Source organism: Pristis pectinata, chromosome 6, assembly GCF_009764475.1.
Source record: "Pristis pectinata isolate sPriPec2 chromosome 6, sPriPec2.1.pri, whole genome shotgun sequence".
NCBI classification, from domain to species: domain Eukaryota; kingdom Metazoa; phylum Chordata; class Chondrichthyes; order Rhinopristiformes; family Pristidae; genus Pristis; species Pristis pectinata.
In genome coordinates this window covers 25,499,545-25,511,785 of record NC_067410.1, presented here as the reverse complement: position 1 = coordinate 25,511,785, position 12,241 = coordinate 25,499,545, and the positions used below count along the sequence as shown (strand labels likewise).

Sequence of the window (12,241 nt, the reverse complement as noted above, 5' to 3'; positions counted from 1 at the left end):
CAGGTATAGCAAGTAATTAGGAAAACTAACAGGATCTTATAGTTTATTGTGAGGAGAATTGAATGTAGAAGTAGAGAGGTTTTGCTTCAATTATACAGGACATCAGTGAGAACACAACTGGAGTACTATGTCCTTATTAATGTAAGGGTGTTAATGCATTGGAAACAGTTCAGAGAAATATATTTGGAATGGGGGAGTTGTCGTCTGAGGAAAGGTTGGACAGGCTAGGCTTGGATCCACTTAAGTTTAAAAGAGGTGACATCACTGAAACATACAAGGTCTTCAGAGGTCTTGGGATAGAAGCCCGGAGTCTGCTTGACATCTCCTCAAAGGAGATGTGCACAATACTCCACATGTGGTTTAAAAAAAAGGAGTTGACAGCTACAGGGATGTGGAGAGGATGATTATAACATGTAGAATAACCATGTAAATTGGTAACAGACAGAAATGAGGTCTGGTTACACTACCCAAGGAAGGAAATATCTTCAACAGAAGGAATTCAGTGAAGATTAACCAGATCAATTCCTGGGATGGAGTGATTATCCTTTCAGGAGAGATTAAGCAGACTGGGACTATACCGTCTGAAGTTAAGAAGAACAAGAGGTGATCTCAATGAAACCTATGAAGTTCTTGCCAAATTTGACAATGGTAGATCCAGAGATGATGCTCCCTCAGGCTGGGGTGTCTAGAACCAGGGGTGATAGTCTCAAAATAAGGAGTTGGCCATTTAGGACTCAGATAAGAAGAAATTTCTTTACCCATAATCTTTGGAATTTATTATCCAATAGACCAGTAGAGGCTCAATCATTGTACACATTCAAGAAACTTGGTAGATTTATGGATATTAAGGAGATCAAGGGAAATTAGGTTAGTATAAGAAAGTGGTGCCGAGGAGGAAGAACAGCCATGATCTTACTCAATGATTGAGGGGCAGAACAGACACAAGGGGCCAAATGGCCCACTCCTGCTTCTGTCACTAGGACTGCAGTGATTCCAAAAGGTAGCTCACCACCACCTTCTTAATGCAGTTGCAATGCTGACTTTGCTTGTAACAAGCTTACCACAGAAATGAACTAAAAATAAACTAAGGTAGGATTCCCATTTTTTGTTTACAAAGACTTTTCACGTTTCTAATAAAGTTCATCTCCATGTTAATTCTCAGCTTTACACCATTCTGAAATCTTGTATTTTCTAGAGTAATCGCAAATCACAGAACCTTTCCACAAAAAAAATCAAATTTTAGGCATTATGAATGGTTGCTTTGGAATTAGAAAGCAGAATTAAGAAAAATTGTTGCACAGAAGTTAGAAGAGTAATCCTGCAGCCTTATGAATTTTAGCAACTTGAGGCAAGTACTGATTCTTTCATTTATTGCTGCAAATATAAAATAATCAGTAACAATAGTCTGCAAACTTACTTCTGGGTTCTCACTGAGGTAGATTCGTTTGGAAATGTTATTGATTGTTGTAATCCACTGCAAAAAATATTTTCAAAGCATCCATAAAAATTTTTTAAATATTCATTTTAAAAAGAACTTTCTCTTCCCATCACACAACATGGATAGTATAGTATTATTTCAGGGAACTCTGAGAAATGTGAAATGAAAACAGAAAATGTTGGAAAAATTCAGCAGACCCTGCAGCATCAGTAGGGAGAGAAACAGAGTCAGTGTTTCAGATAAAGGATCTTTTATCAGAACTGGAAAAGTGAAAAAACATGCACGTTTTAAGTTGTAGAGAGGAGGAGGGTGAAGAGAATATAGAAAACATCTGCAATAAAGTGTGGACCAAAAATGACAAAGTTACAATTGCTTTAAAAACAGAGAAGAGAAAAAAAGACACAAATGAAACACAGGCACTACCACTTGTGTAGAGAGAGAGAAAAAAGATGGTAACCTGAAATTGTTAAATTCAATATTAACTCGAGGACTACAATGTATCAGATGTAAGATGAGGTACTGTTCTTTGAGCTTAAGAGACAGAAAGATCAGAGTGGGAGTGGAATGGAGAATTAAAGTAAAATTGGTAATTTGGTCTATTATTGTCACATGTACCGAACTACAGTGAAAAACTTGTCTTGCATACCATCCATACACCGTTACCACAGTGCATTGAGGTAGTACAATGTAAAAACAATAATAGAATGCAGAATAAAGTGTTACAGTTACAGAGAAAGTGCACGGCAGGTACACAATAAGGTGCAAGGCCATAATGAGGTAGATTGTGAGGTCAAAAGTCCATCTTATCGTACTAGGGAATCGTTCAATAGTCTTATAACAGCGGGATAGAAGCTGTCCTTGAGCCTGGTGGTACGTGCTTTCAGGGTTTTGAATCTTCTGCCTGATGGGAGGGGGGAGAAGAGAGAATGTCCGGCGTGGGTGGGGTCTTTGATTATATTGGCTGCTTTACTGATGCAGCAAAAAGTGTAGACAGGTCACTCTTGCAAATGAATGAAGACGTTCTGTAAAGCAGTTACCCAATCTACAAGAGAAACCCTGCTTGTTATGGCTGAGAAGAGAGAGGGTAAGAGTAAAAGTATGTGAAATAAAGGAGACATGGTTGAAAGTCCTGTCAACTATAGTGGTTGGGAAACATAGTTAAATAAAAAGAAAGACATCTTAAAGGGACTGGTACAGGAAGTCTTGTTATCCTAGCAGATACAACAGAGACAAAGAATGGAGAATGGCGTTCTACAGGAAACAGAGTGTAGTTGAAATATCTGTGGGAGTCAATAGACTTATAAGACCATAAGACACAGGAGCAGAATTAGGCCACGCGGCCCTTTGAGTCTGCTCCGCCATTCGATCATGGCTGATTTATTTTTCCCTCTCAACTCCATTCTTACTAATCGAGAACCTATCAACCTCTGTTTTAAATATACCCAATGACTTGGCCTCCACAGTCATCTGTGGCAATGAATTCCACAGATTCACCACTCCCTGGATAAAGAAATTCCTCCTCATCTCTGTTCTAAAGCGACATCCTCCTATTCTGACACTGTGCACTCTGGTCCTAGACTCTCCCACTACTGGAAACATCCTCTCGACGTCCACTCTATCCAGGCCTTTCAATATTTGGTAGGTTTCAATGAAATCTCCCCTTCATCCTTCTAAACTCCAGTGAGTACAGGTCCAGAATCATCAAACACTCTTCATACGTTAACTCTTCTGTTCCTAGGATCATTCTTGTAAACCGCCTCTGGACCCTCTCCAATGCCACCATATCCTTCCTTAGATATAGGGCCCAAAACTGCTCACAATACTCCAAATGTGGTCTGACCAATACCTTATAAAGCCTCAGCATTACATCCTTGCTTTTATATTCTAGTCCTCCCAAAATAAATGCTAACATTGCATTTGCCTTCCTTACTACCGACTCAACCTGCAAGTTAACTTTTAGGGAATCCTGCACTGGACTCCCAAGTCCCCTTGCACCTCAGTTTCTGAATTCGCTCCCCGTTTAGAAAATAATCTATGCCTTCATTCCTTCTACCAAAGTACATGACTGTACACTTCCCTACGCTGTATTCCATCTACCATTTCTTTGCCCGTTTTCCCAGCCTGTCCAAGTCCTTCTGCAGACTCCCTGCTTCCTCAACACTACCTGCCCCTCCACCTATCTTTGTATCATCTGCAAACTTGGCCAAAAGTCCACAATTCTGCCATCCAGATCATTATCATATAATGTGAAAAGTAGCAGACCCAACACTGACCCCTGCGGAACACCATTAGTCAAGGGCAGCCAACCAGAAAAGGCCCCCCCCTTTATTCCCACTGCCAGTCAGCCAATCTTCTATCCATGCTAGCACCTTTCCTACTAATGCCTCCACAATCTTCAGCTACCTCCTCCAGAACCCTGGGGTGTAGTCCATACGGTCCAGGTGACTTATCTACCTTCAGACCTTTCAGTTTCTTTCCCAAGCAACTTCTCCTTAGTATTAGTGACTACACTCACTTCTGCCCCCTGACTCTCACTAATTTCTGGCGTGTTGCTGGTGTCTTCCACAGTGAAGACTGATGCAAAATACATATTCAGTTCATCCACCACTTCTTTGTTCCCCATTACTATCTCTCTAGCATCATTTTCCAGTGGTCCATTCTTGCCTCTCTTTTACTCTCTATGTATCTGATAAAACCTTTGGTATCCTCTTATATATATTATTGGCTAGCTTACCTTCATACTTCATCTTTTCTCCGCTTATTGCTTTTTTAGTTGTCTTCTTTTGGTTTTTAAAAGCTTCCCAATCCTCTAACTTCCCACTAATTTTTGCAATATTGTATGCCCTCTCTTTAGCTTTTATGCTGTCTTTGACTTCCCTTGTCAGCCACAGTTGCCTCATCCTCCCTTTAGAATGCTTATCCCTCTTTGGGATGAACTGATCCTGCATCTTCTGAATTACTCCCAGAAACTCCTGTCATTGCTGCTCTACCGTCATTCCTGATCGGGTCCCTTTCCAATCAACTTTGGCCAGCTCCTCTCTCATGTCTCTGTGGTTACTTTTACTCAACTGTAATACCGATACATCTGATTTTAGCTTCTCCCTCTCAAACTGCAGGGTGAATTCAATCATATTATGATCACTGCTTCCCAAGGGTTCCTTTATCTTAAGCTCCCTAAGGGTTTCTTTATTTTAAGCTCCCTAATCTGGTTCATTGCACAACACCAAAACCAGAATTATCTTTTCCCTAGAGGGCTCGATCACAAGCTGCTCTAAAAAGCCATCTTGTAGGCATTCTACAAATTCCTTTTCTTGGAATCCAGCACCAACCTGATTTTCCCAGTGTAGCTGCACATTGAAATCCCCCAAGGCCACCGTAACATTGCCCTTTCTTCGTGCCTTTTCTATCTCCTGCTGTAATTTGTACCCCACATCCTGGCTACTATAACGGATATGATAGCTAACATTTTCCTGAAATGGAGATAGAGATGCCAAGAAAGGAAAGTAGACATGGACCATGTGAAAGTGAAAGTAGGGTGGAAATTGGCAGCAAAAGCAATTAAATTTAATAGTTATGTACTGATGCACAAACCAGTCATCAATATAATGAAAAAATTGTTGAATAGAACTAAAGCAAGGATTGTTCCAAATATCCAATAAAGAAATATGCATGAAAGATGGGAGTGGTGGACTGAACCATGGAGGTTTCAGGAAGTGAACTTATCCCATTCGTGAGTGGCTGCAGCAGGAATTTGAACCCTGCTTCTGGGATGAAATTGGGCCAACTCTTGGGGCTGTGCCTCCTCAACCAGGGCCTCAGAGGGAGAGAAGCAGCTGAGCTGTCAGAGTAAAATGCCACCCTGCTCATTTGGCAATCTGCACTGAAAATGATTGTTAACATCTGAGGAAGATGCAGAGTAGTGGACTCTGCCCAATACATGACAGGCACATCCCTCTCCACCACTGGTAGTATCTACAGGAGGCGCTGCCTCAAGAAGGCATCATCCATCATCAAAGATCCCCACTATCCAGGCCATGCCATCTTTTTGCAGCTACCATTGAGCAGGAAGTAAGAAGCCTGAAGTCCACACGACCAGGTTCAAGAACAGTTACTTCCCTTCGACCATTCGGTTCTTGAACCAACTGGCAAAACCCTAATCACTACAGTTTAGCAGCACTGTGACCACATTGGTCACTTTGCACTAAAATGGACTTCATTTTTTTAATTCTAATTGTGTTTTTTCTTGTAAAAATTGTGTATAATTTATGTTTATGTTTTTCTTGTGAATGCTGCTTATAAGATAATGTTGCTTATATGATGTTATGTGCATGTGATGCTGCTGCAAGCAAGTTTTTCCATTGCACCTGTGCATACATGTACTTGTGCATATGACAATAAACTCAATTTTGACTTTGGAAAGACAGGGGTTGGTTCTGAACAGAAACCACAAGACAACACCATAATGAAGTAAAATATACTTAAAACATACTTTAATGTAGTTTAAGTTGCTTCCCCAGAAACAAATATGCCTATTGACTTCTGCAAATTAATGCTATTACTAAAAAGTCAGTGTTACTTAACCAAAATTTCATCTGTCCTCCTTGCAATTCAGTCGCATTTTTGTTTTAAATTTAAGTACAGTTTGCAATTTGGTTATGGTTTTATTCATTTTGTGAAAGCTTACCTCTTCACACTCTTTTTTACTCTCTGCTTGTACAATAACAGCTCTGAAAACATTAAGAAAAATTTGTTAATTTTTTCCCCCACAGAGTTAAAATTAAAGTGTGTCAAATCATATCACACAGTAAATTAATAAAAGACTAAATTATGGCCACCATAAGCATTTAAGGCAATGGTACTTGACGTTTTAAAAGTCTGCAAGTATCCATTAAATCCTTTATGGGATGTGGACATTATCGGCAAGGCCAGCATTTAAAGCCCATTCCTAATTGCATTTGGTGAGCTGCCTTCTTGTAACCCTGGTCAAATCACGCAGAAGCCATGGCCAAGAAAGCTCACCAGCACCTCTACTTCCTCAAGAGGCTAAAGAAATTTGGTTTGTCCCCTTTGACCCTCACCAACTTTTACAGATGCACCACAGAAATCATCCTATCTGGATGTATCATGGCTTGGGACAGCAACTGCTCTGCCCAGGACTGCAAGAAACTGCAGAGAGTTGTGGACACAGCCCAGTGCATTACGGACACCAGCCTCCCCTCCTTGGACTCTGTCTTTACCTCTCGCTGTCTTGGTGAAGCGGCCAGCATAATCAAAGACCCCACCCAGGACATTCTCTCTTCTCTCCTCTTCCATCGGGTAGAAGATATAGAAGATACAGGAGCCTGAAGGCACGTACCACCAGACTTAGGGACAGCTTCTACCCCACTGTGATAAGACTATTGAACAGTCCCCTTATACAATGCGATGAACTATGACCTCACCATCTACCTTGTTGTGACCTCGCACCTTATTGCACCCACTTTCTCTGTAGCTGTGACACTTTACTCTGTACTGTTATTGTTTTTACCTGTACTACATCAATGCACTCTGTACTGGCTCAATGTAACGGCACTGTGTAATGAATTGACCTGTACGATCGGTTTGTAAAACAAGCTTTTCACTGTACCTCGGTACAAGTGACAATAATAAACCAATACCAATACCCTGCAGTCTGTGCATGAAAGGAACCCATTGTAGTGAGTTCCAATATTAATCCAGTGACAAGGAAGCATCAGTGATTTATTTGCAAGTCAGTATGATTAAAAGGGAAACTTTATGATCCCATATATCAGCTGCACTGGTCTTGGTAAATTACTAGTTCTGCAAGATGCCACTGCAAAATGGTTTTCACCTCACCACTAGACTCCTTGATGTTCTTCTGATTTATCGTACATGCCTGTGTAGTCTACACTGACACATATGCCAACTGACTTTTGCAAATATGCTATTAATAAAAAGTCAATATTGCTTGACCATAATTTCATCGGACAGATGAAATTATCTGCCAGTCAACCACATTTTTTGAACTTCATTTTGCAGTTTAGGTTCAATTCTCATTCTTCACTGGCAAATTAACCTTCATCAGAGCATATACAGTACGACTGCTTCAAATGACCTTAGCATTAGGAACCCAGAGTTCCTAATCCAGATCAATATCCAATCCCCAATTTTAATGTAAGCCACTTATGAATAAAGTAGAATCTGGTTGTTTTTTCCTTGAACATTCAACCTAAATTTGCTTTGCATTAAATTCAGCAAAGAGTAAAATCAAACAGGATGGATTAGCTTAATCTCTGATCACTCCAAATGGAAAATAGCTCCGTGGATATCTCATGAGGAAAGAATTTGTCCTTTAGAGGTAGCATAACGTGGCAACTGCAACCCCACCACACTCAAAATCACATATTATATCAACCAACTCTGAAATTTCCACCATTGGTTTTACATGGAAATGCAAATATAATTCCTTGCTGTAGTAACCAATATTTTTGTGACTTGCTTAATGCATCAATGTACAGTTGACTGGCAAGTCATGACAGTTGATTGGTGAATTGATATCCCAGTGGACGCTGGAGTGCTACTAACAAAGGGTATGTTGTTGGAGGGCTATCACACTTTCTTCAGTACAGAAGGAAGTTGGTGTTTATCAAATGCAGTTATTTGTAACTCAGCATGTATCTTCTGGTATATAGGTAGTATCAGTAGGCACAACCTCTACTGCTGTTTCTCCTGATCAATGTGGGATACAGGAGAGCTCATTGCCATGTGTAAAGTGATGGGTTTCCTACTCATACAGTAAAAGGAACAATGACAAATATTAATGTAGCTAGCAATGGCAAAACCATAAAAAAGTTCAAAAACAAAATAGTAAATATATTATTAAGACTTGGGCAATTTTAGCCCAGGCAACCCTGCAGAAAACTTCTTACTTAAATGTGGGGATTAGTACAAATATCTCATGGACTAATATACAGTCTGACATTGTTATACAAAAAAAATCATAAGAGTGTGACAATTTTGTTCTTACTTCTTAAAGAACACTACCACAGATGACAACTGACTTAGATCAACCTAAAAATGCATACTACATTGTCCACATCACTGAACATCCAGCTCATATCTACAGTCAACGGAGCAATGAAATATAATTACTGGAGCTTGCAATGTCTTCTATCATCCCCCAAGGCCTGCAATGGGCATTCATGCTTTCTCTTCTAATTTAACTATCGTACATTTTATTTTCCAAAATATGAACCACATCTGCAGGATACAAGACAATATATTCCTTGAAGGATAACACAGTAAGTTAAAATGATAATAGATTTGGAAAATTCTTACTTTTTCCCATCAAAGGCAGTAATTTGAAAGCAATATCTTCGGTCGTCACAATCTACCGCCATAACAGTGCAGTTGTCCAAGTCCATGACAAGACCTCCTGCAACATCCCCTCGAGCCTGCCGCATCAAGTTCCCACCTTGGGTGAAGTAATAATGTCTTTCCCAGGTAGAAGATACCAACCGAGTTTTACTGGAATCCAAATGTGCAGATTATTTAAGATGGTAAAATACAAGTTCATATGACATCCAAATTCAATAATCACAAAATAACTTGGAAACAACTTTGCAATGGATATTCTGAGGTGTACACACTTCAATTGACCACATTTTTGTTTCATTTCCAGTTGTTTCCAAGGATAATTTTTATGAAATTTCATCCCAATTTAAATAACAAGTAGAATTGGTCAGTTCAAACACTTTGACATACGAAGTGAGAAAAAGCATCAACCATAATGTCCAAACAGAAAGGAAATTGATCTAATTGCAGAGCAAAAGAAGAACAAATGAGAATTTTTTAAAAATAATGTTTTTGTTTAAAAGTAGGAAGAGAAAATGGATGGAAAGTCTGATGGAATTGATCAAACATGTTGCAATCAAGAATTAAGAAGTTGTTTCTTTATGGCCAACTCAGAATAAGGACCATTACTTTTTTTTGAGATATATTGATATGTTGGTCTGGTCTATGTACAATTTCAAAATGCGCAGATGATACTAAAATGGTAAACAAGAAGAGGATAAAGATAGACTTCAAGAAAGGATAAAGATGGACTTTAAGAGAAAATAGACCAGTCGTGGAATGGGCAAGCACATGGCAGATGAGATTTAACAAAGAGGTATCAAAATTTATACATTTTGATAGAAAGAAAAAGAGGCAACATAACCTAAAGGATACAATTCTAAAGGGGAGGTGGAGGAACAGGAACCCAAGTGCTGTAAGTCAATAACTCTCTAAGGTTTACAGCAGTAGTTGAAAAGCTGATTTTTAAAAAAAAGCACAAAAATCTGGCCTTTATAAAATAGACATGCAATGCAAAACCATGGAAGCTACACTGAACCTTTATATCCTATCCATGTCCTATTCTGAGCACTGCACTATGGGAAGGGTGTGAAGAACTAAAGAGGGGGTTCTTTTGCTTAAAAGTAAAAATTTACTAGAATTGTTCCAGAAATAAGGGACTTCAGTTACATGGATAGACCAGAAAAGCTGTGGTGGTTTCCCTTGGAGCATTAAAGACTGAGAACTTGATGGAATCATTTAGAATGTGAAGAATGTAATCAATGTAAGTAAAAAGAACCAATTCACTTTGGCCATTGGCTCAAAAACCAAGAAAAGCCATTGGCAAAAGAACCAAAGTACTTTTCTTATGCAATGAGCAGTAATGAACTGTAATGCACTGCCTGAAAGGGCAGTGGAAGTGGATTCAGCCAAGCTTCATAATGGGACTGCTTAAGTAACTTGAGAGAAAATAAAACTGTGAGGCTAAGAGAGAGACAGGGAATTGAAACTAACAATTACTTGGGCCAAAGGCTTAATTGGCAAAAATTATTCAATGGCTTCAGCTAACAGTCTTCCTGCCTTATCTATGGAACTCAGATTTGAATTCTATTTACAGTGATGGAATGCATTCTCCTCTCTCAATTGCATGAACACATGAAATAGCAGGAGAAGGTCATTGAACCCTCACACCCGCTCTACCATTCAATGAGATCAAGGTTGATCTTTTATTTTGGCACCACTTTCCTGCAATAACCCCATTTCCTTTGATATCCTTAAAATCTAAAGAATTATCAATATCCGTCTTGAAAATATTCGATGACTGAGCCTCCACAGCCCACCTGAGTAGAGAATTATAAAGGTGCACCACCTGCTGGGTGAAGAAATTTATTCTCATCTCTGCCCTAGATAGCCAATCCCTTATTCTGAAACTGTGACAGCCGGTATCACAGAATTTTACGTAAAAGTTGAATGTGGGGTGTTCAATCTGAAAATAGGGTGTCAACCAAAGCAAAGTTATTGCACCATTTGGCTGTGGTAGTTTGTAAAGCTACATTAAATTGTGATGGTAAGAAGACAATGGCTCACATTTAAATAAGTCCCTCCAATTTCTACCACTCATCTCCACGCTAGGGGGAATTTGCACCCCAAGGTCTTGCCATCAATTCCACGGTCCTGCCATTTAACTGTATATGTCCTGTCAGTATTTGATGTCTCAACTGTGCTAGGGGAAAAAAGCAACCAATTCAATGCAAGTCAGCTTGGAATAGAATCCTGCCCATGATAAGAATGTAATAGTATATGGATCAGAGCTTCACAAACTGTGACTGTTTATTCATAAGAACCCAAGAAAACAATTCAACATTGGAATTTGGTACTTACTTTCTTGTATTCATATATCCAGTTTTTCTAGTTAGATTTCTGTTAACATTGAATATTTTAGTATCTGGATCAGGAAGATACAAACAATCGCTGGCTACTTCCAGGTCCTGAATAGTCTGATGCATTATTTCCTGTTCAGTCTCCATTTCCCTTCGAACGCTAGAAAAGGGTTAAACATTGGTGCTGTAAGTATTGTGAATTCTATTGATAATCAACATCTAATTACAATGCTGTTAAGACCAAAATCAAACATTACTATTACAGTGCATAAAGACATTGGTTACCATCACAAATAATCCACCAAATAACCCTTCAAATCTAGATTATCAAATCATGAAAGTGTCATGAAGCTCCAGATTCAGTTGCTTTCTCTGGTGGAAGTGATCTATTATTTTTCTCTTTTTTTAAACTATTCTACACCTCAAAGAAACCAACTGTCCTCTAGAAAGCACCAAGTGCCAGCTTACATATGAACCTAAGCAGATTTTACAACATCCAACATAGTCACTGTCTTGCTCACCAGGAGTTGCTGAACAAAACTTTCTACCCAAACATTAGGACAGAAAGCTTAACAGACTGTCTCCTCCCAAACCCAGGCAAAATTGGTTTGATGAAATGATGCAAAAGAGACCTCCTTGTTCTGCATCCTCAAATTTTAAATTATAAATAATCACAGAAATATCCAGCAGTAAGTTTTGCAAGTCTAATCTTCAATATGCAGATATGGAGCTGAATTGTTGGGTCCAGAGTTTAATAATGAATGCAATTTTTTTGGCATTCACCAGGACACTGAGACTGACAGCAACTTCTGGACTCTTCACAGAATGTAGCTGCACATGGAAATCCAGAAACAGCTGTCATTAATACCCAAGTTCACCAACAGTGCGTACTGTTGAATTCTTTGTAGGAGTTGACATGGTATACATCATGTTGGCTAACAGGAAACAGAGGTGGCATGAATTTTTAGTTAGCAAGATGTAATGAAGGGTGTGCCACAAGGTTCAACCTGATTGGTAAATTCACTGATGGCACAAAGGTGTATAGGAAAGTAAGTTGTGAAGGGGACATAAAGAGGCTGCCTCTGGATAA

The 12,241-nt window shown here is 39.2% G+C and overlaps 1 protein-coding gene across 1 annotated transcript in view; it reads right to left on the bottom strand.

Annotated features, from left to right (window-relative positions):
* Window positions 1-12,241, bottom strand: part of appl1 (adaptor protein, phosphotyrosine interaction, PH domain and leucine zipper containing 1) — a 54,508-nt gene that overhangs the window by 18,462 nt on the left and 23,805 nt on the right. The window contains exons 10-13 of the mRNA XM_052018761.1: window positions 11,153-11,311; window positions 8,777-8,965; window positions 6,123-6,165; window positions 1,418-1,474 (exon numbers count right to left, since the gene is read on the bottom strand). Coding sequence (XP_051874721.1) covers window positions 1,418-1,474; window positions 6,123-6,165; window positions 8,777-8,965; window positions 11,153-11,311 — 448 coding nt within the window. The remainder of the gene's footprint in view (window positions 1-1,417; window positions 1,475-6,122; window positions 6,166-8,776; window positions 8,966-11,152; window positions 11,312-12,241) is intronic.